Source organism: Haliotis asinina, chromosome 8 (genome assembly GCF_037392515.1).
Source record: "Haliotis asinina isolate JCU_RB_2024 chromosome 8, JCU_Hal_asi_v2, whole genome shotgun sequence".
Taxonomy (NCBI): domain Eukaryota; kingdom Metazoa; phylum Mollusca; class Gastropoda; order Lepetellida; family Haliotidae; genus Haliotis; species Haliotis asinina.
The window spans coordinates 8,225,742-8,253,264 of NC_090287.1; the positions used below are offsets into that span (position 1 = coordinate 8,225,742).

General features: G+C 38.5%; 1 protein-coding gene across 4 annotated transcripts in view; it reads right to left on the minus strand.

Moving 5' to 3' along the window:
- Window positions 1-26,806, minus strand: part of LOC137295366 (calpain-B-like) — a 69,599-nt gene extending 42,793 nt beyond the window's left edge. For 2 of the 4 annotated variants that reach the window (XM_067826685.1, XM_067826684.1), the window contains exon 1: window positions 26,152-26,806. In XM_067826685.1, coding sequence (XP_067682786.1) covers window positions 26,152-26,664 — 513 coding nt within the window. In that variant the 5' untranslated portion in view covers window positions 26,665-26,806. Of the gene's footprint in view, window positions 1-7,867; window positions 8,489-26,151 lie in introns of those variants that run through there. The other 2 variants (XM_067826687.1, XM_067826686.1) reach the window with 1 other exon arrangement.
- Window positions 26,807-27,523: the final 717 nt, after the last annotated feature.

The window sequence follows — 27,523 nt, forward strand, 5'->3', positions numbered from 1 at the left end:
GTGCTGGTATTTTCAGTGCATATTCACTTTACATCACAAAATTATTTCTATCTTGACCATAACCCAAAACAATCAAACAGGTAACAAATTATGTTTATCATCAAGCTCAAACTGTATCCTGTGACTGCTGATATCCAGGTCACCAAGTAAACTGGTTTGGGATGTCTTGTTCTTCCCAAACATTGTAATCTCCATAGGTGAGGCCAGGGTATAGACATGGTACAAGTTACAGCATGAATAGCTGATATTGGCCTAAAATTGACACAGAAGTAGGATCCAATCATAAATTACTGATACAAATGTCACTCATATGAGGGTGTGTCAGCAATGACAGGTAATAACTGCGAGACACAACCCACTTTTGTAATTCCCATCAACAATGAGAAACCAATGATTACTATGGGTACCAATATGTTGACACATACATAAGAGTATTTCCATGCTGTTAGTAATAATTAAAAGTAATTTGAAATTAACAGATCTCTATTTTCATTAATATGGTTGAATTCCTTGATACATGCAAAATATGAACAATGTTCAAGAGAAACAATGCTAATTGTCCCAGGCCTCATATTCATTAACACCAAAGTCTCACACACAGACACATACCAATTGAATAAATACCAAGCAATTCTAACATTAGAATACTTTGGCATGTCTAGATTTCTGGTCTCATTGGTACAGTATATCAAAACAGAAATGAATCAACTATTTCTTCATATAAAACATAATTATAAAAAAAAAACTTTTTAAAGAAAGCATTTCAGAAGTCTGAAAACCAAGTCTACCAATAACTGATCCAACTGATTCACTACAGAAAGACACACATACACAGAATTACTGAATTTAGCAGCTGCCTACATTTACTAAATCTTGGACCATTTTGGATGGATGAAGTGACAGCCTTTCGTTATTTGTGGGCATATTGGAAATTGATAAGATGCTTGGAACTACCTAACACCATACAGTCAGGGTGGTCAGTATCAGCACCGATGTTTACAATTAGAATGATCAATATCTGCTGCCCAGACACCCAGGTATGTAGGCCTCAATGTGTCCACAACACTCAATAAGGGTACACAGTAGCTCAGTGCAGGTGAAACCAGTACAGGTTGAGATCTGCCCCATATACAGCCTGGTCTACATGTGGCCAGTGAATGGACTCATGGACAGCCACGTCTCACAAGATGGCCGACATTCTGACTGACCACTTGGGAGTAACTGACATCTGTAGTCAGCTGCACTCCATCCCTGAATACGTCTGCTCAAATCTGCTCGATATACGTCTGCTCGAATAAGTTCATCCACCTGACATGACTTAAACAAACTAATTCCTTAGACTGTGAAACAATGATGCTCAAACTATAAGTTTTTCATTGAAATGCATCAGTGATACATTTAGATATATCCTGTGGTTGTAACACTTCAGAAAGGAAATGCAGTAGATCTATTCATGGTCACTGATTATTTCTGTGATATCATCACAATCTCTTTTCAAACATATGAAACAATGGTAAAATTACATTTTCTGTTTGAATACCTGATATTCATACATCTTGGCCATAATAAAAATTGTATTTCTCATAAAATGACAACCACACTGACATGAAACTCTTCAAGCTGTAATAAACTGAAAGCCATAAACGACACTGCTACTGTTTTATTACAACACTTTATCACATCCAACACAATATTCATATGCCACAGTACACATTACACAGGAACTAAGACCATATGAAAGCACAAGGATGTGCTTGACCTTGGTGTGTCTGGCGAGAGTGCCAGAAATACCACAAGGTGAGCATACATTGCCCCATCTCCCTCAGTGCTAGTTTCTTCACTACTATTTATATCATATGACTGTAAGATGCTATCTTCCTCCTCTTTGACATGAACTCAACTAGAGCTGCCTCTCTTTGGATTAACCTTCCTGCCAAAAGATTCTTGTCAGTAAACAGCCTCAACATAAAGAAAGCAACCATTGGTTGAATGTTCACAATAAGCTTTCCTTGTTCACATATATTTAATTATATTTTCACAGCACATATGAATGATGTGAGCCAAGCAATTACAGAAAAGAAATTCCATTCATTAACTTTTCAACTAATCATGAAAACTGACAAATCAATTTTGTGAGATTTTTTTCAGATCTAGTTGTCAAGAAGAACATTAAAAGATCTTGAGAAAAACTTCAAATCTTCAGCAGATGGTGACATCTGTTGTTCTTTCCTGAACTTGCAAATTGTGGGGTATTTTGATGTTCCACAGCCATACAAACAATGCTGCCAAAGATGAGAGGAACCCTTGAAACACATTCTCTGGTGAAGGAGCTTTGGCAATATCTATTAACCACTGCACATACTCTGGCTTGTGATGTGCACACATGTTTTTTTACACATTCCTCTAATGTAGCAGGTTCCTAGACTGGCTCAAGTTTCCTAGGTAATGCTGATTTGTTTCAGTCATAATTTCTAGACTTTAAAAATAACAGTTTTTCTTACAAAAGGTTAGTATAAGACAAAATGTTTTCATACAGTTTTTAGACTATTGCTTACTTTCAGAATGTAAATAATTTTGATTGCAACAAATAAACCCATTTAAATAGAAAAGGAGGCCAAAGGAGACCACTTTAACCTGGAGAAATCTAGACTTCATTTATCTCGGACTTGAGTACTGCAGGAAGGGTTAAGCTGTAGGGAAAATGGTTCAGGGATTGTGAGACTAGAGAAATGTCTGACAAGCGACACAGAAACAGCACGAGGAAATCATTGTCAATATTTCTCTGCTAAAATATTTTGATACAGCTGGTTATACTCTTATACCTCTAACGCCATTATTCAACAGCATCCTGAAGATGCTCAATGAGTGCCAAAATGGATGATATTCAGCTACATTTGACATGCTTGCATGGATTTAAGTGTAGTTTACTGAACCGCTTACTCAAACTTGTCCACCCCAAGCACCTTGACCTTGAATGCTGGCATTCCATGCCTCAGCACATGTTGCACTATATGAATCAATCAATTGACAGATCAACATATAAACTAATGTCTTCCTTGGTAAATGGTTTACGGTGACAGAAAAAGAGATTAATTATTCTGAGTGTGGAGTTTTGAATGTATGATTTTCATAGCAACAAGTACAGACTAAAACACTAAAGACTATTTCCTTTGCACCATTTGTGCTTCCCATCAATAAAATGTCCAAACAAATTCAAAATAACTCTATAGTAGCAAGTCTAGATTTCCTTAATTTCAAGATTTGTTAAATCGGCTTAATCTACAGAACATGAATAGATCTTCTGCGCTTCTTTCACACTCAAAAGAAATTACTGAATTCTAAAATATTTGAATCTATCTGGTTATATACTACTTCGTAAACCTTTTAATCTACATCATTTTCAAAATACAGTATGCAACATTGTGGGCTAGCTATCATCTATTGGAAAGTTGGGCAAAGGGCTTGCCTAGTGGTCAAGGCATTCGTTTGTCATGCCAAAGTTTCAGGTTCAATTCCCCACATGGGTGCAATGTGTGAAGCACATATTTGGTTTCCCAAACTGTGATAACGCTGGCATATTGCTAAGAGCGGTGTAAACCTAAAGGAGGGATAGGTCTGCCGAAATGCCAACAGGTGAAGGCGACCTCAAAAGCACCTAACACAACAACAACAAACCTAAACTCACTCTTTGGAAGTTTTGAGAAGTTTGAATTCAGAGTCCTCCTCCATTTGTATGAAAACAAGATAAATGACAGCAAAGTTCCAGTTATCTTTGTTGAGTGTGAAGACCAGATAATGGCCCTGACTATTGACTTCGATCTCCAGCAGGAACATGTTGCCTCTGGCGCTGTAATGTCAGTCTAAGTCTGCATCTCCCTCAGACCTGGACATACCAGCTCATGTTGCCCTGCCCTGCTGATGTTCCTCATTCTAGGTTATCATTCTGAATGTCACACGTGTTGAGCAACAAACAACTTTTTCCCAATTTAAATCAAAGTGTTGCTAGGGGAAACACATATTGAGAAAATGACTTTCATTTTACTCCACTTTTCACAATAATCCAGGAACCTCATGGCTGGGACCAAAACACAAATTTGAGTTAGCAGTCTTTTCAAGTTCTCAAATCACAAAATGAACTGGGAGGTTTTTGGCTATATCACTTGTACTTATTTCCTTTGTATACATAATAATGTACAGATGAAAACCATGGCAGTTTTAGTACTTATTTCTAAAGCATGTAAATTAGCAAAATTTTCAAGGTCAGGTGGAGAGAGAAACTTATTCTTTTCCACAGATGATAATAGTAGAGTCAGATGGCAATCACAGTGCAAAAACATTGCACCCTACATAATGAGAGATGCAGGTTGACCCAGTGCATATCCAGAGTGAGTGAGTGAGGGTTGTTTCATAAAACAGTAAGCAGCATTTCAGATGCTGTAAATGACTGAGACAATACAGGCCAACCCCAGTCTGACAATCTGATGACCAATCCATGCATAAGGGTTTGATTACATAACAAGTTCACAAAACCTGAACATGCAATCTATTTCCTTTGGGTCTTACAAGCCTGAAAACCCTATCTACTTCCCTTGGGGCTTACAAGCCTGACTGCAGGGCACAATTCTACCTATTCCCTACAGGGTCTGAAGGTTGGATAGACAGCAAGCACACTAATGACCCAGCAAAGAGTGCCTGAAAACTGACGATGACTCAGTCTCTGTCTGTGGGGGTTAATATCAGTCTGTCACGAAGTCCCACAACGAGATTCGTTTCCTTTTTAACATGCCCTGACCCTAATAATGCTATAACCATAAGTCTATATTTTCACAGGTTTTCACTTTCACATTTCACTTGGTTTCCTTTCTTTTTAATGTGTGTGTGTGTGTCTGTCTGTGTGGGTGTGCGTGTCTGTCTGTGTCTGTGTGTGTGTGTGTGTGTGTGTATCAGAGAGAGAGGAAGAGAGAGAATGAGAGAGAGACAGATGAAGTGCATGTCTAGGTATAGTCTAGTCTAGGAATAGGACTTGTTCCTCCTTGTTACGCAAGCAGAACCTAACACCTTACCTCACACAACATCCAACTGGAGGTGTGAACCTGAACATGTTGTTCAGCAGGGTTTCCAGCCTATCTGTCATGTTCTACATTCATCATGGCCAGGATGACAGGCCACACTGCCCTATCAGTTGTGGGGAACATTCCATCAAAATACCCATCCCTTGTGATATTATCAGTTGACACACAAACAAAGTGACACCAGGTTTCCCATCTATCACAATAATATTCACCATGGGGCAATAGAGGTCAGGAAGCTCGGTCTTCATAAAAAGTGTTTGGATTATGAAGTAACTACTTAAAAAATACTTGATCAGTTCATGCCACACATGACATTATTAATAACTAAAAATGTTTATTTACGTGAATAAGCATTAACTCAAACATTTAATTTTAACTGTTCATGTCTATTCAGTATTACTTTACACTGACAGCTATACACTGACAGCTATACACTGACATTTAACATTAGTTTGCCCTGTTCTGCATGCTCCTAAAACATGTCATATTCAATCCAGTGTATCCTAATGGCTATTTTATCTCAGTCAGTCTCGAAAACATATCTTGGTGGTGTAAATTCACCATTATTACATACATCCTTATAGTATAAACTAACTCATATCACTGTCAATCCTGAACATATATATTTACAAAAACTGTGACAATAGTGAATCAAATTCCAGGTCATCATATGGACATCAAAGAATGACTCAAATATTTGTCATACACATACTTCCATACTTTAACCCTTCCAAACATAAAAACTTCCAGCACTCCAATGTCCATGCTTCCTTTCACGCTATGCACTTTCGGGTAATCTCATGAACTATTCGAAAAGTACACTTTTTACAATGTACTAAAATGTCATTTGAAATTGTATCAATCATTCACCAATTACCTTTAGCAATTGTTCAAGAGCTCCTTCCAAAATCTGACCCTCTAATACCCAACACAATGAAACTTAACAATACTTTATACATGATGACTACGCCAGTTAAACACCAAGGGGATTATCATGATATATCAGCAGTTACAAGACATGTGGTCACAAGTGGGTTTAGCATCATAAATATTCTCCTTTGATTCTAGACACTGGTTTAAGTTGTGTTCTTTGGTGTTTTTACACTGAAAGACCCTGTTCTGAAACACCAATTAAAGAATCAGCACACCATCAAAAAAGATATCAGTTCTTCCAACACTCATCTCATCTTAAACCAATCGGCACAAACATTAACAAATACAGTACATGTACTGTCAAACTGTGTCAGTGTACACCCTTGTTTGCTAGAGTCCCAGGGTAAAGGTATTTGTAGTGGTGAAGAGCCCATGGTCAATATTTGACAGCAAATATCTCTGAACATCAACACATCCACTAACAAGGATAATTTAAAATCAGATGCCGTATTTTATTCTAATTTTTTCACCTATTTTTTTATTCACTAAATTCTTTAAGTTAAAATTTTCACAATCCTGAAAATGGTGGCTCATTACTTTGTATGCCCTTGAGTACTTAGATGGTATTACGTACAGTATTATACATCTGTGTGTTTCCACTTATTTAATGCAATGTGTTCAGATAAAACATCTCAACATGGTGTGTGGATTCGTCGTGGTTGCAATTCACCACAAAATGTGACACATACAGAAAATACTATTTGCAAAAATCCTCAACCGCAGAACAGTCCATGAAAGTTCTAACAGCTCAGGGCAGTAGTAATGTTGTCAAAGCATCAAATGATCAAGCAGTAGATGTTACAACAGGTACAACGTGTGAAGCCTATTTCGGAGTATGCTACCCTGCTTTTAGACACCAGAAAAAGGCTGCACACATTGTATCCATGTAAGGAATCAAACACAGGCCTTCAGTGCGAGGAGCAAATGCTTTAACCACGATACCCCACCTCAACATTACAGCAGTACTGGAAACATACAGCCATACTAACCCATCCATGTTTCAATGACCAGTACAAACACACAGTCCTCACATAGTTGGAATAATGTTTACAGGCTGAATGAAACCCTACTCACTCACTGTTATGGTTGCCATGTTGCTAAATATGGGGTAAAGCCTATATAAACACTCACTTACTATGACAGTGTAACCTATCTGCATAAGCTACATATCTGAAGGTCTTAAGGTTTATTAAACTGTAACTCTAAAAGTACTGTGCTTGAGAAGCCAGGGTTGTTCTGAAACTGAATGTAACAGTCATAGAAGGGTGTGTCCATCTACACCATCTGTGTTACATCATCACCAGGCTTCAAGCCTTCCGTCTCACATGGTCCAAGCAGAAAATGCACAGCCATATTATAGCAAACTGTGCCAGCATTACAAACATGTTCAAATGCTGGCTTTTTTTGCACTTGGTACTCCATTACATGAAGTAATGAGAAGTTTAATGTACCAGGGGTACAATTCAGTAATTCAGCTTGTCAGTATGTAACCCTGTTCCTGTGTGAAAGCCTACTGCATGATTCAATCAAGATATTCCAAGACATAGTCCACTAATGTTTTCACATGAGAGTCATATGGCCATGCTCCACTGGCTCGAACACTGTACCACAGGTGGGCGTCAACCTTACAAACCTACACAATACACCCCCAGTCAGCACAAACTACATACCTGTAGCTTGTAGAAAACCTGTTTACAATTATATACCTGGTCCTCTTATCATTTTAATCTGTCAGAATCTTGCTGATGTTTCATTCTATTCAGATAGATATGTCACAACTGCAAAAAAATGTTTCAAGCCAGATTAATGCTCTCTTTTAATACATACATGAAGATGCATTATATATGTATTTAATTACTTACACTAGGGCGCAACCACTCGAAAGCCCTCGGGGGTTCCTGACTGAAAAATATTGATGAATCTTCAGCAGGAAATTCTGGGTCTTCAAACAGTATCCCTTCTTCAAGACACTTCTGTTTAACTTCCTCATAATTCTGGTTTATCACCCCTGCAAAAGGATCTTTGGTCTCTTTCCTCGACTCACGTCCATACACAGTCCGGCCATATCTACTGCTTTGCTCCCTCCTCCTATCATCCATTTGCCTCATAAACTGATCCTTAAGCTGGTCAAACATGCCACCTGCATTCCCCCCAAAGAAATCAGCCGCTGCTCCTCCAAAGAAATCCATCTTGATATTGCTGCAGCAGTTGTCCACTGACGAATACAGGTGTACACTGACCGATCTCTCTCCTCAAGCTAGTCCCGCTCCAGTGAATCACACCGGCTAAAATGTCTCCCACCCACCGGTTGGCTCAGAGAAACAACACTATGCTATGCAGGCAGGCCTCTGTTTGGTATTTGGGAACTATTTACTCATGGCTAGCTCGGGGCGTGTTACCGCAAACACAATATCTGTAGCAAGTCCTTTGGGATAAGTATTGCCCCAGGTGAACCAACTACTCTCCTTCTGTTGGCTGCAACTGTTACATAACCTTGCAAATTAGCATAAAGAGGTCATGGATCATTCAGTGTTCTGCTTGACTGACCTTTACCTGTTATCTGAATCTGAATAATAATTGGAACCTCTTTGTCATTTTCCGTGCATGAGCAGATGAAAGCAATTTAATCAATTTATGAAATACCAGAGTACACATATTATTTGGTTACGGATAAAGAGACATGTTTCCTTTAAGAAGGGAGGTAATGCTGGTTGCTACAGTAACTGATCAAACTATCATCATATATTTCTGTATATTTATATATAAATTATAAGTACACATCATATGCAAATCTTACACAGATGGTTGTAAAATACATAATACAATGGGCAGACATTCTCATATTGTCATATTGAGACATTTTGGGCAATATACTTTGCCGTTTGCGGATGTTGAAAGCATACATAAAATATCATATGATAATAGTAAAAATCATTTATAAGATTATAGATTTTTAAAAATTACACTTACTTAGGTTGCAGTATGTTAAAGAATAACACCTTTGGTAAAAGTAACATTTCTGTATTTTGCTGTCAAACTTCGCTGGTTATTTGCGGTCCTTGTCCTTCTCATCTTTATTACTACGGTGATATAGAATATTATATGAACAATATATGACATAGCCTTTAAGCAAGGCTAGTCAATCGGATTATCCACTGCCATGTACAGGCTTCATGAAAGAGCTAAGCCTACTGTATGATTTTATAACATTACCAGATTATGATGTCAGCAACCATGGAATGTCACATGGTACTGTTCCCAGCATACGGGAACGTTTGTTTCTATGACGAATTGGTTTCAATACTGCTAATTTATGTCTGAGAAACTACAATATGTGGAACAGTATATGAAAGAAAATCCAAATAGAAGTCCAAGACATCTGTTTGAACAAAAACAGTTTGTTTTCCAGCCTGTTTGTTCTACACATTCATCTAAGATAAAATTATTAGATTAACGTAGTCAGAATCAAGATATCATTGATAAACTGAAAATTTACGTTACACTGCTCTTCTTTTTGTTTAATTTTGTCTTGCTGTCAAAAGGGATCAAAGACATCAAGGAAAAGATTTGTTGAACTAAGAACATATTTATTGCATTATATTGTTTTGGTATGGGTATGGTACACACGGACCAAACACATAATCATAAAAAATATTAGATTCAAACAATGACCACAGATCCTGCCATCAAAGGGAGATAACTCTTGAAAGTAGCATAGGCCATTTCACTTCCAACACCCAGTCATGTAAACCTTATTAAGTGTGACATCTGTGCCACATATATCCAGTGGAATGTTGATGACTAATGAAAATCAGTGACCCAGCCATCTCACCCTACTTAAGACTACCAATAGCTGTCAGTGCATTCAGCCATTGAAAGGTCACACAGTCTGAAAATAATGCAAGTCAAAAATCTGAAAGAAGCAGACCCACTATTGATCTATTGATGAAAGGGAAAGAATGTTCACCCCAGGGTGACTATGCACCTGAATTAATATAATGAGATGGTGGTCACACTTAGGCAAAAAGCGTCCAGCTAATGCTTGACCTCAAGGTGAAGGGTGAAGGTGTGAATCAAGTCAATGCTACATCACTAATCTCATTGAATCCATTGTTAATTGGCATGTCTTGTGGTAGTAATACTAGAGATAAATATATTTTGTATATATTTTCTATCTCAAGAGCTGGGAAAAGTTCTTCATAGAATACAATATCATGCAGGCATGAGAATGTCTTGCTATAAAGGCTACAAATGATAATTTAAATTCAGACTAATTCATACTTTAAATGCTTCATTGCAATGAAATTTTCATGCATTCTCCTGTGTTACATTCTTGAATGAAAGGTAACTTTGTATCTAATATCTAAGATGTGAATTTGCGGCAAAGCCTTAGACCAGTCGTCTTTCGCAGAGCTGCAAACTAGAGTAGCAAAGGTCAAAGGGATGACAAACTTTACAAACTTAAAAAGTTATTAAAGTGATGGTAAAAACATAAGATGAAGTTAAATGTCAACTAAAACATGACCTGTCAACCTCTCTTGTTATCTTGCTCTGTAGTTGTTCAAACACACAAATATTTTCAAGACTCATTTTGATTTGACATGAATCTCATGGTGAATGAAATATGCCAAAATAGTACAAAAGAAATTGCTTCTCAAAAATCATTTAAGAGAAGTCTTGAAAGCCTATCAAGAAAATTCAGAGAACCATTCTTGAGATGTGTTGCTGACAATCTTAACATGCCGAAATCTTCAAAGCGGTGCTGTGACCTTGAAAATTACATAAAGGTCACCAAAACTGACTGAACCCTGTGCCTTCCCTAGGTGTCACATATAAAGAGAATCTAGTAAATGGTTCTTGAGATACCTCACTGAAAATGGTGAAACATTAAGTATCCTTGTGACCTTGAAACAAAGATGAAGGTCGCAAAACCTGACTAGAGCCTTTCACATACTGTGATGAACCTAATTAACAAGTATGAAAAGAATCTAGTCAACAGTTCTTAAGATATTCCAATTCATACGGATGGATGGATGGAGCCTACTACAATACGCCTGATTTCGCGCTAAACCCATGATGGGAGACAGTGAAAATACATTTGCAATCGATTCATGTCTCTGTTTCAGTTACCCTCATCAGCTGTGACGTATAGTATTCAAAAGAAGTTGAAGAATACCCACAAGTGTGTGTGTTTCTTAACTTTGTTTGAGTAGAAAATCACATTAAGGTAAATGACTTTGAAAAATATGGGCATCAGCCATAACTGCATGGTTTTGCAACCCCGTATCCTGTATGCAACTGTTTTGAAGTTGCACAGATACTGGACGACAAAAGTCTGACAATTCTACCAATAAATAGCAGACTGATGCACTTACGATTTTATCAAAATATTTAAAGCAGTGTTTATACATTCAACCATTATGCTTGTAAATTGCCTTTGTCTAGTTTGCAATATATATATACACTGAGTATGTTATGTTTTGTACATGGACCCATGGTCTAACTACTGAAATTAACTATCTATCTATATATAGTGATAAAGTACTCTGTGAGTAATTCAAATTGTTTCATTCAGCACAGGTTAAAAATCTGACACACAAAACCAAAACGGAACTGTAACCTGCTGACTCAGCACTTCACCGAGTCTAAATCAATGAGCCTATATGAGGCCAGATCTGCTTCAGTTCTATACAACACCAGAACTGGTCATCTCTCCCAAACAGGCCAGCACACAGCACAGCCATAAACCATGTGGTCAATGAAATCACTGATTCTTCACTTGTTCAAAGATGTCAAAGTGCTTCATGCATATCATGCCGGTCAGTGTGAGCATTCATTGCTGGATGTGGACATGGGTGAAAGATCCATTGTTGAGAGACTAGTATTTGGACACAAAGATACAATAGCTTCTACCTTTGGTGTCCCTCTCATTAGCAACACAGCTCACTGGTCATTCATGCTTGAAAAATAGGATGTTGTTCATAGCTCGAATACAAAACTACTTTTAAGTGGATTGACTCACTCTGACTATGGCAAAGTACACTGTGGAGGTAGGGCTATAGTAATATAGAACAGTCAAGACCAGTCACCTTACATATCAGTCACCTTACATATCAGTCACCTTACATACCAGTCACCTTACATACCAGTCACCTTACATACCAGTCACCTTACATATCAGTCACCTTACATATCAGTCACCTTACATATCAGTCACCTTACATATCAGTCACCTTACATACCAGTCACCTTACATATCAGTCACCTTACATATCAGTCACCTTACATATCAGTCACCTTACATACCAGTCACCTTACATACCAGTCACCTTACATACCAGTCACCTTACATACCAGTCACCTTACATACCAGTCACCTTACATATCAGTCACCTTACATACCAGTCACCTTACATACCAGTCACCTTACATACCAGTCACCTTACATACCAGTCACCTTACATACCAGTCACCTTACATATCAGTCACCTTACATATCAGTCACCTTACATACCAGTCACCTTACATATCAGTCACCTTACATACCAGTCACCTTACATACCAGTCACCTTACATACCAGTCACCTTACATATCAGTCACCTTACATACCAGTCACCTTACATATCAGTCACCTTACATACCAGTCACCTTACATATCAGTCACCTTACATACCAGTCACCTTACATACCAGTCACCTTACATATCAGTCACCTTACATACCAGTCACCTTACATATCAGTCACCTTACATATCAGTCACCTTACATATCAGTCACCTTACATATCAGTCACCTTACATACCAGTCACCTTACATATCAGTCACCTTACATATCAGTCACCTTACATATCAGTCACCTTACATACCAGTCACCTTACATATCAGTCACCTTACATATCAGTCACCTTACATACCAGTCACCTTACATACCAGTCACCTTACATATCAGTCACCTTACATATCAGTCACCTTACATATCAGTCACCTTACATATCAGTCACCTTACATACCAGTCACCTTACATATCAGTCACCTTACATATCAGTCACCTTACACCTTACATCCTGCAGATCAGATGCTGAGACAATCAGATCCAGCAGCTGACCACAGATCGTTCCATTATTGTTCACGGGTGATACAGATACGCAGTAGTCTAGGAACAACTAACAGATGCCCCCAAGACCATGCCATTCATATGAGAATACCATTATCCCACCTTACTGAGTAACAGGACTACAACAAAATAAACTAAATGGCGAATATGATACATATCACAAATGTTGGGTAATGAATACAAATAATTGTTCATAAATAATGAATGAATTATACAGTATTATAGTGAAGTGATTATGCATGATATGGAACACCCACGTTGACAGTGTTAAGTTGTCCCAACAATAACTATTTACCTCGTGCCACTCTGATTTGGTATGTACTAGTTATAGACGAGTTCAGCCCTGACAAACTAACATGACTTGTGCTACTGCAAGGCCATTCTTGCGTATCTTACTTTGGAAGAAGACTTCCAAGCAAAACACACTACCTCCAAAGAACCTTAAATATCATGGAGGCTACGATTTGATACACCGAATATGTGAGTGAATCGTGACAGTTCAGCATAACCTCTCAAAGCCTCTCTCTTAGCAAAAAATCTATGAATAACAAAATCAACAATGTATGATATCAACTTATTCTAGGAGTTGGTAGCTATTCTGACAAAGATGAAAGTACATCACCTACACGTCAAACAATAAACAAACCTGATTTCACGAACATCATCCCTACTATCAACCCATGCATGATCAGCGCTTTGACTTGAATTTACACGTCAGAAGCCAAAATGGCAAAATGAAGGTATCAATATACAAAAAGACACAACAGCAAGCATGGTGACATCCATGTCATCTCTGACGATCCTGCAAGTTGTTTATAATATGATCATGATGATGGAGAGATTCTGTTGTATGTTATTTCTTGTTTTCTTTATTCATGTTCCTGCTGTATAAGGTAGTCTGTAAATACCAAACCGGGATCAGACAAACCTGTGATTGATATCATGAGCAATTATTCCCACAACTGGGGTAAGATGCTTAACATCACACACCATTTCATATTTATATAGTACACCATTCTGTATAAAAATGCGTCCTATGTGCAGTTGCTTGAAGTTTCAGATGCAAAACTGAAATGAAACTTTCTTTATGACCATCCACATTACCTTATCCACCACTGCATAAATTGCTTAATTATCTCTCATTTTGTTAGGAAATAAAACAATATTGCTAAACTATTTGCACGTTGCTATGACAACCACATGGACATCAAACAAGAATAAAACGATATCTTGGAGCTTGGGCTTTGCTTAATCGCCTTGAGCCTATATATCATGTGAATGTCATGCTGGAATGAGAAAACATATTCACTATCATTTGCAGTCAGCTCAGCTAGCATGCAGATGATTATGAAATACTTTGTGAGTGAGTGAGTGAGTGAGTGAGTGCATTTAGGATATCCTGGCAACATGACAGGAAGTAACTGACTTCCCACAATGTACACGTGTGAAATTAGTGAACACTCTAACCGCAATCCAACCCTAAGTGTTTTGAAGACAGTCTGTTTTTTCCCTACTGCATCCAACAGCTGTTTGCTGAGCACCATCAAATAATCTATTCATTCTCACTATGAAACCGGGAGGGGGACATTTGAGTATTTTCCACAAAATAAAGGTTATTTCATTCATCACTTTTCACTAGCTATTAATATTGAACTCATTAATTGTTCCAGTTTCACTGATTTTTTTCCTTTGATTAAAACTTCCTTTTAACTAGTCCCATTGACAATATAAAATCTACATTTCAGTTTTTAGTCTAACATTGACAATTCTCTAACAAACTAACTTTTCACACAACCACACGAAATCCCATGGCAATAGACTTATGATCACATCAGTCCAAATAAATCATTTCACAATCATGTAAGTGCCTGGCTGACTGAGGCAATTGATCATTACTGTGCATAATGAGGCTGGTCCACAGAAGGGCAGTGAATGTACGAGGGAAGCCAGTTCAGGAAGTGATAAATACGGAACAGGAAACAAGCCTAGTTCATGGCATGTTGACATCAACTGCGTGGCCTCATAAGCAGTTTAAACACTGATGAGGATATATCACTGGGCTTGAGACACACCCGGACACCCTGTTGCTGGATAAACAATAACAATGGGTGTGGCAAACCTGGAATTGGTGTCGGCCAATCATAACATGTGTGTGACGTTTAATGCATATCTCAGTAATTTGACACAAGACTTGTAGAAAACAGACCAGACAGGCCAGTGAATAACATCATGAGCATCAATCTACGTCAGTGAAATGTGATTGTCAGCTAAGTCTGAGAGAGTCACCATCTGTCACCTATAAGGACAAACATGGGTTGTTCAAGATCAATTTTACCCCAGATCCCTATAAAACACTGATACTTTGGCATGAGACAACACACACAACTTCCACAAAGTATGCACATGGTGTGACAAATATGTAATTCACTGAAAAATTGTTTCACTATTGTCCACGTATATAGTTGGCATATTAGAGTTAACGTGTTTCAGTATTAAACTGATTGCTGTTACACTCACCAATCTTAGCATTATGCAAAGTTAAAGAAGTTGCAGTCACCTTTGCTGAACCTTTGCTCTGTGGAAGTGATATAGGATATTTAGATAGTACACATATCTATACAACTAGTACATGCTCAAGGCGCTGGTATTTGTTTCCTTTGATCAACGGATGTCAATCTCAACATCACATCATATTATGAATCTCAACTCCCTTGGGAACATACAACTATTGCTGTCACAAGGAACACTGAGTTTATTGTGGCTCTCTCATCCTAATGAGGTACCCAATTCACCGCTGGGTGGACTGGAACACATAGTCACAGCAGTTTGTCCAAGTTTACTGGTTCCACAACTAGGTGCTTGCATGTATTCATGTGGACACCATCTGGTGATATACCAACAGATTTGTAGGTTCTTTTAAGTGCACAGGGTTGTGTACTGTACACTAGGGTTTAAGACAACATGGGAAGAGTTTGCACACACAAATGACTCCAAGGTTTTTTCCAAGGAAAAACATTATGCACCCGTACATTTCATGAAGAAGAATTCAAGACACTGTATAATAAGCTGTCAGTGGTTTCATAGCAGCCTATTTTGTGGCTGATCTGCGGCTGATCCAGTTTAAACACCAAGTATTGTGTAAACCCCACCAGGTACAGAGTACATGTCTGTCAACAATACAAACTGCAAACCCTTGGAAAAAGTTCAAGGGCATCATTTCATGGGATCTATGAGAGCTTGCTGCTCTAGTTTTATAACAGTGAATATAGTCTGTCCTAATCCAACTCTACTGGAGTACGAGTCTGACACTAACAGGACTAGTGGTTGATAGAATGAGCAAAGTCCTACTCTACTGGAGTACAAGTATGACACTAACAGGACTGGGGGTTGATAGAATGAGCAAAGTCCTACTCTACAAACAAAACGGAACCTCATCCCAACTATGATGGAAATGTTACAATTATTGAATCAAATTAAATTAAACTACTGAATTAAAGTTAAACACAAAAAATGATCATCCACACCAGACAGTAATTATCAGTCTCAAATGTATGACAAAACAGATTACACCAACTGAAAGATATACTGATGAAATATGAATGTATCACCGCCTCAATAGGTCTTCAGTAAAAGTGTGCTCTACCTGTATCATCCACTTTTATACAACTTAAAAGCCAATTTGCTGCCTAACTTCTCCTCGTTTATCATGGCACCAGATAACCATGTTAACCTGATCAGCTGAGGGATGCACTTAATTCGGCCCTCATCATGTCTTGATCTTCTTGACTTCCAGCAGTCATAGCAGTGGAACCATTCTCTGGCACCAAGGCAGCCAGTGCCATTCCCAGATGGTGGGGGGTTAATTACTTCCGATAAACTGTGGCCGCTCAGTGATAGTGACAGCCTAGCAACCGACCCACAGCTTAACACTACCCACTTCCCTACATCCTACAATATGTTCTACTAGATTCACCCTTCAGAATTGTACAAGGTCATAGAACAACTCAATCTCATACATTCTGTAATACAGCTTTATGACCACCTCAAAAGTAAGACAATCACAATCAATCCTAAATTTGTCTGGGACACCAATACTCCTGTGAAGAATTATTTATTACCAACAAGTGACAATCATGCTGAAATAAAGATGTAAAAAGCTGCGATAGAAACATGATCATGATGACGCATGGTACAAATATGTGCTGGACAGAAAAACATACCAGGGCATACATGCTCCACAAACGTAATAGACACTTTCTGCAGACCCCCTTAAACAGTAAATATTTGTCTGTATACAGTGCCCCCCCTACACACACACCCCCGACCCCCTTCTACCCCACCTTTGTAATTTTATATCACTCTTCTCTCTATACACCGTCTGTTGAGGAAGAAATGATTGTTGTATAAAAGTGTTAACATAACAGCAGATATGGAACAATTATCACTATTCTCTCCACACAGCTTCTGACCTCTGTCTATAGAATTTATCACATACCAGATTTTCTGTCGTCAAAATATTATTTCATCATAAAATTAAATAAATATACATTTTACATAAAAATACTCAACTTTTTCAGTATGCAGATAGGTTACCAGTACCTCTTTATATAACATGTTTAATAACAGACCAATTACTGATGTTTCTCTCAAGTGAGCATGGTTATTGTCACTAAAACCCATCTAGATTTGTGGTAGAGCAACTATTTGACAGTGCCAAACAGGAGATTTGAAGGACTATTTTGATAGGAGCATAACAACGCCTCACACCATAAGACTAAGCAATTCTTTACACTATAAGTATAACAGCTAAGGATTATGACATTTTGAATAGCATTACTGGCTTTTGGAACAGGTAGTTAAGGTTGCTTTCTTTCTGATTCATTAATTGTCAGCAATATATTACCCAGTTGTATTACATAAATATTACGTAATTATCAAGCCTTAAAGCTGGTTTACAACTACTGGGTGCTGATCCACAAAGCATTCGTAGCACTACAACATTCGTAAATATATCATAAACTATAAAGATATGACAGGTTGTAACATTGCGAACGCTTCGTGGCTCGGTTCCCTGTAATACTATTGCAACAGTCCACAACTATCACAATACTACTTCAAGAACGTGTTCAACTATTGCAACACAATCAGTACTGCAAATAACCCAATAGCCACCCCCAAATATGGTGCATTTTGTCCTCTTTCAACCTCTCATGTTGATGAACCTCTAACAAATCCATTCCCCTCTACACTTAACAGCCAATAAAACTGATGTCATCGTTCCAGCCCATGGTATGTAGCACCTCAGTCCATGTATCAAGTCAAGTACAAGTCAGACTACACAGGAATGTACAATCTTGGTACCCATGGGACGTTCCATCATAATGTGCCAGACGTTTGAAGGATGAATCTCATCACTAGTCGTCAATGTCTGGTCTGAATCCTGGACCCAAAGTCAGGACATACTGACCAGCCAATCAGCTGACCAGCCCAACTGACAGCGATCAATACATCAACTCTCTTCCTATTCACTCAGGTACAGTGTGTTGCACTCACAGAATCTGTGCTCCTCACTCATCACAGAAACATCACTAGCACATATTAGTATATCATAAATATGGTCAGCACACAGATCTGGTCGTTTAGATTCCAGTTACTTGTCCAAAGGTCTCTTGACAGTTCCACAAAACTCCAAAACCATACCATGAATACAATCTGACTAATCAGTGAACCAGTGCAATTATAATATATGTTTGCCACTATATTTTGTGCCTTTTTACCATGTTTACCACCAATCCTTTCCTCTAATACTCAAACAAATGTACTTTAGGTTAGGGTTTGGGTTAAGGTTAGCGTGGTGAACATATCTGGAGAAGCTCCATTAAATCAATAAAAGCTGCAGTCATTATTCACAGATTCTAATTCCACACAAAATCTTAATAAACTTTATTGAGACTGTTTTGTAAAAGGTCAATGAGTGTGTGTTTTGTTAAAAATCATCCGATAAAACATCATCTGTTGATAACTGAACAACAATACCGTTGCCCTAACATCAACAGACTCTTATTGCCACAGAAACCAGATCAATATCTAACATCGTAACATACTCAGACATTAGGTAATTTGCATATTTGTGCCAAAAAGATTATTTAGCTAATTAGTTTGAGCTGCATGGGTATAAATAAACATGAAGAAATCTGTTAAGCCACCAGCGTAACACCACAGTGAGTAATTACCTAATGTAGGTTTTTCAGGTTCATGAATGAAGCATCCCTTAACCTTACTGCCATGAACAGAAGGAACAGAATAAGGAACAGACGTGCAACTTCTCACGTATCTCAGTTACGTGGATCGTAGCACAGACATAATTATTCTTTAAAAACTGAGGCAGTGGGGTAGCCTCATAGTTAAAGCGTTCGCTCCTCACACTGGGTTCAATTCCCCACATGGGTACTATGTGAAGCCCATTTCTGGTGTCCCCCGCTGTCATGTTGCTAGAATATTGCTAAAAGTGGCGAAATACTAAACTCACTCATTTACAAAAGGTCAGTGTACAAAATGAAATACACAGGACTCAAGAGAGTAAAGTACACTGTATACCAAAATAATTCTATGAATACCCATTGTGGATGGTAACTTGAGTGAATACTCAATGGGTGAAAACCTTGTTTAGAAACCTGCATGTATAAGCTGATATTTCATTACATTCTGTCATGATATGTACCACCGAACAATTACTGGGCTTCCATTCTATGCAATACTGAGGCATCACCTGAAAAGGTGTTTCCAAGTCTGATTGTGAAAAAAAATAGAGTTAAGCGGGGGCAATATTGGTTCTTATAATGTACATGGTCCACAAGTTTACAATGCCTCAAGGTTGAGAGGTTCAGACAGCCGGTGGGTACATGCGTTAAACTCATGAGGACAGAGTTGCTTCCAGTAAACACTTGCAGGTGAGGGAGCGTGACTAACTGATCTACCTTGATCTACACATTATTGCCGCAGGCCATCTCTCTGTACCGAGGCTGTGCAAACTACAACTAACATAAGTGAAGGCATCCTCCCACCTCTCACACTGTTGAACTGCCATTATTGCTTCCAGAGGCTTGGGCTTACTAAGGAATGTCATTATTGGTGCCAAGGCCAGCCTGCCTCTTCAGACTTACAATACACTGAACATAATGTTGAGTCAGTTGATGGGATTATGTGTTTATAATGTACAGCCACAACTCAAGCCTAACCCTGACCACAATGTGGAAACGTGAGCATGAACTACACCAGTCTTTCACCCCTGTCTGATCTTTGCTGAAGAAGAGGGACAATCTCTGTGAAAGGTCTATATATCACTATTATCAGGCCATAAAGACATATTATATTTTACTCCCTTTCCAAGAAGGTTTCAAAGTGAAAAGGATTGATCAGAAGATCCAAAGAAGAACGCACAGTGTTTGCCCTTAACCCTGAAAAGCTGGAGGCCCTAAGGACCCATGCACATAGTTTGGGCTTAACCCTGAAAAGCTGCAGGCCCTAAAGACCCGTGCACATTGTTTGGCCTTAACCCTGAAAAGCTGCAGGCCCTAAAGACCCGTGCACATTGTTTGGCCTTAACCCTGTAAAGCTGCAGACCCTAAAGATCCAGAACCATAAAAAGTTGAGGACCCTGACCAGAATGTGTAGGCCCTATGTTTTAATATGGACATAATAATCTCTATTTATTGGGAATGAAAAAGCTGTGGCCAAAAAGATGTGGTTCTGGGTGGTTTTCAGGTGACATCAGGCCTAAGTATAGACATTAATTTTGAACATTTGTACATATTTTTCCATATGTATTTTACTCTTGCAAGGATACTGTCAGGCTGAGACAGTCATATTTCATATTAAGCTGCATGTAGTATTTCTTTAAGTGATGAATTACAAGATATATGTAGTATTATCAAACATTCAGGCATCGTATGAATCAATTCAGTATAACATGAAAGGCTGACATAAGCACTAAGTTCATGTGGCTGACTATCTAGATTTGTCGAAAAACATCCACAGGTAAGATGATGAGCTGGTTTGTTCTTCTTCATCCCTTCTATTGTATACATCTATCTCATCCATTAAAAATTAATGTGCAAACACTCAATTAATAATTTGCCTCTTCCGCCACATTTTATAAATTTTATTTACATAATTCTAATCAATATCTTATTGTGAGCACAGATCATGTCACATGTCAAGTCTTTTTGAAACACATTCAGAACCACCACCCACATCACAATATATTATATACAATTTTTAATATCACCAGTTTTCTAATGCTACAGAAAAGCAGTAAGACAAATTGCAACATTTGATATGGTGATTCCATTTCACATACAATTAGCTGTTTTAACATACTTCGGCAAATGCATACAGCACAGTCACACCACAATAACCTTGAATAAAGTCATTTAATTATACATTACAAGCAGCAAGTCCCCCATGAAGCTGGTTGTATGATCGACAATAAACACCTAGGAGACTCAACAGGATAATGTACTCCACATTTAAAGTCTCTGCTTGAACAAATAAGTAACATCCCTCTCCCCGACCACGGAGAATATATTGAAACAGGAGACCATCTCAAAGTCTTACCTGACAGGGTAAGTCTACATTGCCTAAAATGAACCAGTGTCCTGGCTTCCAGACTGCACTTTTTTCTATTTTGTAGATATTTATATTGGAATAAGAAAACTGTATTTCTAGGACTAATGTCAGTTTAAATCAACGGGTATGTGGTGATCACCCTTCTGTACTCCTCTTTGATGATGACCTGTATCTCAAGCTCTACATGCTCATCAAATAATATTTGAATAGTCTCTGCTATCAGTGAGATAGCGAGATACAGGAAAAAATCAGTCTTAACACACTTGTTTAAGTGTTTGTTCTAGATATTTGTGAAGAGAGTTTACAGTCCATACAAATACTTTCCCTTTATTCTTTAATCAAAATGAAAACATCTGAGATGCTGCCATTATGACGGAAATGTTGAAGGCATGCATGACGTTTCATTCAGTGGAGAGCTGCACATGCCTTGATCAGATGTGGATATTCCAAACCTGAATCTACACCTGCGACCTGTTTCTCGTAAGCTGTGACATAATGGATCGTCTTGTCCCGCTAGATAATTTGGTTGCATGTCATCATACCACAATGCCTCATTACATTCTTCATGATATCACTCACTGGTTTGTCAGACTTGAGTGAGTGAGTGAGTGAGTGAGTGAGTGAGTTAGGTTTGACATTACTTTTAGCAATATTTCGGCAATATCACGGCAGGGGACACCAGAAATGGGCTTCACATAAAGTACCCATGTGGGGAATCAAACCCAGGTCTTTGGTGCGACGAGTAACCACTAACCACTGGGCTACCCCACCGTCCCTTGTCAGACCTGATAATACTACACTTGGCAAAAGTTCAATTATATAAACATATACACAATTAACCCTACAAAGCAGCACAGGTTCATGACAGACCCCGACACATGATCAGGTCTGCACCAGGTAAACCAGTGGCTGACACCATGAAAATCATCTCATTTTACATGTTGGTACATAATTATCCACAAAGTCCTCCAGCCAAATTCTCTAAAGATTGGCAGAACCAATTCTAATTGCTAAAATATAGCATCCCTCTAGAACATATAGCAATCAATGAAATTGATCCAGCAGTTGAAATACCCTACCACTCTAAGTAATTAGCAAGTGGGGACATCTCCACCCCTGGGGATTGTGCCATGGCCGGCACATATTAATGCAGTTTCTGAAAGTACAAAAACTCTCTCTCTCTTACATGATATTATGCGAAGACAAGTCAGTTTTTGTTCCATAAAATATTTTCATTTAATATCTAGTCTATTACAATCCTAGTTCATGATACACGATGCTAAGTGCAAGATGTAAAAGGCAATCCAGTCCCTTGTATGTGTGTCACAAGATACAAGCTCCTGGCACTGTCACAAAGCACTACCTTGTTGCCAAAGAACCTCATACTAAGCGCTGTGCACTGTCATTAATACACCAAAGTATGTGCCTCACTTCACTGAAACCATCCTGGGCAACTTATGTATCGCCATGGCAACTGACTTCATTTTCACTCCTGGCATACATCAAGGTACATAGTAGGTGCATAGGAGTATAGTTACTCAAGGTGAAGTTTCAGGTCTCAGTGTGTACATAAAGACATGCAAATTAAATACATTGCAAGTCACGAAATTGTCTTCAAAGTCTAACAATAACTGCATCAAAAACATTCTTGTTCAGCTGGTGATAAACTCTACTAATTTCAACATGTGTGCAATGGAAGTTCAAAACTTAAATCTCATTTTCCGCATGCAGATTAATGCTCGGATAGTTTTACCCAACAACATGAAACCAGTTTCAATTTTGTCTTTTAGTTCAAACCTGCACTCAACAATCTAAGATTAAGAAGAGTGTTCTCATCCCCACATCAGGAGGGAATGTACACACAGACATTAATGTTCAATACCTTATAGTGGGATTCGAACCACAGACCTGAAAGTTGAACACCTTTCCACATAAATCAGGATGTTAAAATTAAGGTGAAAAAAATGAAAATGTCATCTGTGCAATGTGCAGGCAGTTATTTATGTCAATTTGTATACACCATATGGTTCTCATAGCTGGCTTGAACAAATAATTGACTTAATGACAGTTGCAGCATTCTGCAGAAAATAAATATCAATCACATTTATTTATTGTGTGCCCAGACAATGTCACACTGAGAACAATGAAAAAGTACATGTAAGACTCTGTGCTCACAGCAGTTACAAATTAATACAATGTTCTAGCTGTCAGTGACTAATATGTCCTACAACTTATATCAGCTACTAGGTATGGTGTTGATCAGGCAATACGGAAATAATTCATACCCTAATCTCACTGAAATAGTTAATGATGAAATGTATAATCCAGTTTAAACTGTGCTTGGACCATAGGGTGGTCTAGCCAATGACACCTGCCGACAATTATCTTATATTATGTTCATACAGAAATACAGTAGTTTTCAATTGCAGTATGGTGAGGTGTATTCCCATATAGCTTCAAACTACTACTACCGCCTACAACAACATCTCTGTATCACGATAGTGAATTACCAACAATACTTTAATGTTTGAAAGGGACTATCATTGTTCATGTCTGTTAGTTTCACAATGATTATCCTTCTTATAAAACATATCTGGTATATGACATGATCATTAATTGTTTACAAAGTTACTGTTAATGCATTTGATACATATGACAACACTTTGACCGAAATCACATTAGTGAGAATATGCAGTTCCTCGGTGAGCCTATGATAAACAGGGGGCATTCATACTGTAGCAAGTCCACACTAAGTGAGTTGCCAAGGGACGTAACTCTGTAGTACTCATGAAAACCTGGTCCAATTTTGGGGGTCCTTGTTTTACGCGTTTTGGCTTTTTCCACGATGTATTTGGGTGAAAAACAACGACTGGTCCCTTCAGAAGATATTCCCGCGTTTGCGCCATTGGCGAAAAAGGTTGGTCTGCTCTGTTCTTTCATAGTTTTCCAACACTTTAAAATATTGCTGAACATTGAAATTTGTTTTATCAATCGATGGCACACTTTAGATTATTTTTATCATAAGCACACATCAATCCTCTCCATTATAAAACAAATTTTAACTTAATGTAACCAGGGATGCACATTTCAGATAGATTTGTGTGAGGGAGGGGTGTATTGCCAGGGGCAGACAACTCCATGTGTGAATCCAGCTAACAATGATCGTGTCATTAACTCATTCATTGAGTAATTTTATTTAACATGCTTAATATGTTTTAAAGTGTTCAAATGTGTGTACTTTGATTATTAAACAGGTAGGAAAGCATTATTTATGTTTCAAATACCTTGTGCAATATGTATGTTATTTTCAGATTTACATGTATTTTCTGTCTGTATCCAGAAGTGACAGCCATAGAACACAAAATTGTGGCTAATAATAGTAATATTTGAAAACTGACAATATTTTATTGATCTTTTAATTTAAGCAGAATTCAGCATTATTCATTTGTGGATGTCATAGCACTTACATAAACACATGATGTAGATTTGGGTAGAGAGTAAGTATTTTTTGCACATTACAGCATGACAACATACACGCAACATACACTGATATAATTCAGCATCAGATTTGCTTCAGGTTTGAAACATGGTATCTTCAGCACTGTCTTTAAAAGCACTGTCTAAACTGAATCTTCAACACTGGTGATACAGGTTTAAGATTAGAATATATGAAAACATGTTACAATCTTAAGTTCATCCAGAGACCATATAATATCTATTATATGGTCTCTGGTTCATCTTAATTGATGCAAAACAAAGGTAGCACTTCATAATCTTGACTCTCTAACTTGAATCTGTTTCAATAATTTAGTGTTAAGATACTGATTTTGCCAACATTGACATTGTACATCAGTCATGATGTTTAATGAACCGTTTCTTTCTTCTTCTGCAGACCTGAAACATACATTGATTCGAAGTTCTAGGATGTTCAAAGAAGACATATAATTCCAGATGAAACATTTTTCCTCTGTAAAGCACTGTGCTGATAGAAAAGACTATTAATATATTTGTGGTTCAACAACATTTACTTAAAATAGTTTGGTACTTGAAATAAATAGGTGTGACGTTTTTTTCACAAAAATGGAAATGTGGACATTTCGCAGAGTTGACAGTAGTTGACTTGATCACCTTGTTGATCAAGAACGGATGGACAGAATTTAATCAGGTAAAGTTTGTTGCAATGCGAATGTATCAACAAACCTTGGAAAAATAGTTTTAAAAATCTGAACCGTTGATCTAAAAATGGTGTGGACTTGCTACATACTGGGTTATGGTAATCGAAAATATGATCGGAGTATAAATGGCTTATAAATGCATCACCGCCAGTAACACACAAGATTACTAACTGATTTTGCGTGCAAACAGAAAGATGTGCCATGAAAACGTGCGGAAAAAAGTACATACTGTTGGTCTCTTCCACTCAAACGGCCTTGGTGGAGCACGGCTAAAGAATATCGATGAATCGACTGTGGGGAACTCAGGGTCCTCGAACAGTATTCCTTCTTGCAAGCACTTTCTCTTTATATCATCATATTTCTGGTTGACAACTCCAGCAAACGGATTCTTCTTTTCTTTCCTTGTAGCTCTTCCCCCAATATCTGGCTCCCGGCTACAGTAACGGCCGTGGCCTCCCTGCCCAGACCCACCCCCACCCCGGGTAAAGCCAGAGAAGCGATATCCCCCGGGGATGGAGAATCCTCCGGCCGAGCTTCCACCACCCCCAGCGTCACCACCCTGGGTAAAACGCATCCCTCTGTCCCCAAAGGAACTCCCAAAGCCAATGTTGAACTCTCCACCTCCGATGCCAATGCTTGGACCACCGTCTCCTCCGATCGTGTATGTTTTCGTCTCCATCTTCGGGGGTCCCGACCCATCTGAGAAAAATGTTCGCACCGTGCGTGTGCCGCTGCTGAACATATTGACACTATTTACTTTATCAAACTATTGATATGTAAAGTGTGAAGTTGATGAATGCAGCGCGACACTGGACGACTGTCAGTAGAGTTGACAAAGCTGGCTCCGTCGGGATCACTCTCGACTACCGGCTTCTCAGATCTAGAGTGGGAGAGTCCAAAAGCGGGGGTGGCAGGATTGAAACTTCGATTTCTGCTTAACCATCGGCAATTTATCATAAACATATGAGACTTCGTTCAGTGCATGATTGCTGATGGCCACATTTTCTGATCGACCCGAAAACATAGACACATGGTTACTTTCAGCAAGAATGAGATTGTAGACTATCGTATTTTCTTATACCTGTCTGTGCAACCAAAACCCGGCCCTGGAACAATGGGCGTGTCCATGCGCTTTCTGTCTTGCAAGGCCAGACCGTATAAGGCTGAGGGGGCGCCGGGGAGTCATCGAACCATGGAACGGTCAGGGGGATAGCTCTAATTCTGCTAATGACGGGTTCATGGTCTAATATGTTGTAAGAAACGAGTAAAAGCTTTACAGTGAGCGAATGGAATGATCCCACATTGAGGCCAGTGTTGCAATACATTACAGGCTGATTAGTATTAATTGCTCTCTCGCCGAGACAGCATCCAAACAATTTAATCAATCTTCGTCGAGGATACGAAGTTTTTACGCAAACCTCCAATAACTAAAAATTATACCCTAAATTAGACAAAAAGAACGAAATAATCTGAGCTTGTAGATTTTACGAGTGGTTTAACGCAAACACCACACCACACGCACACACACGCACGCGCACACGCACACGCCCTCCCCACATGACACACACGCCACGCCACGCCACGCCACGCCACGCCACACG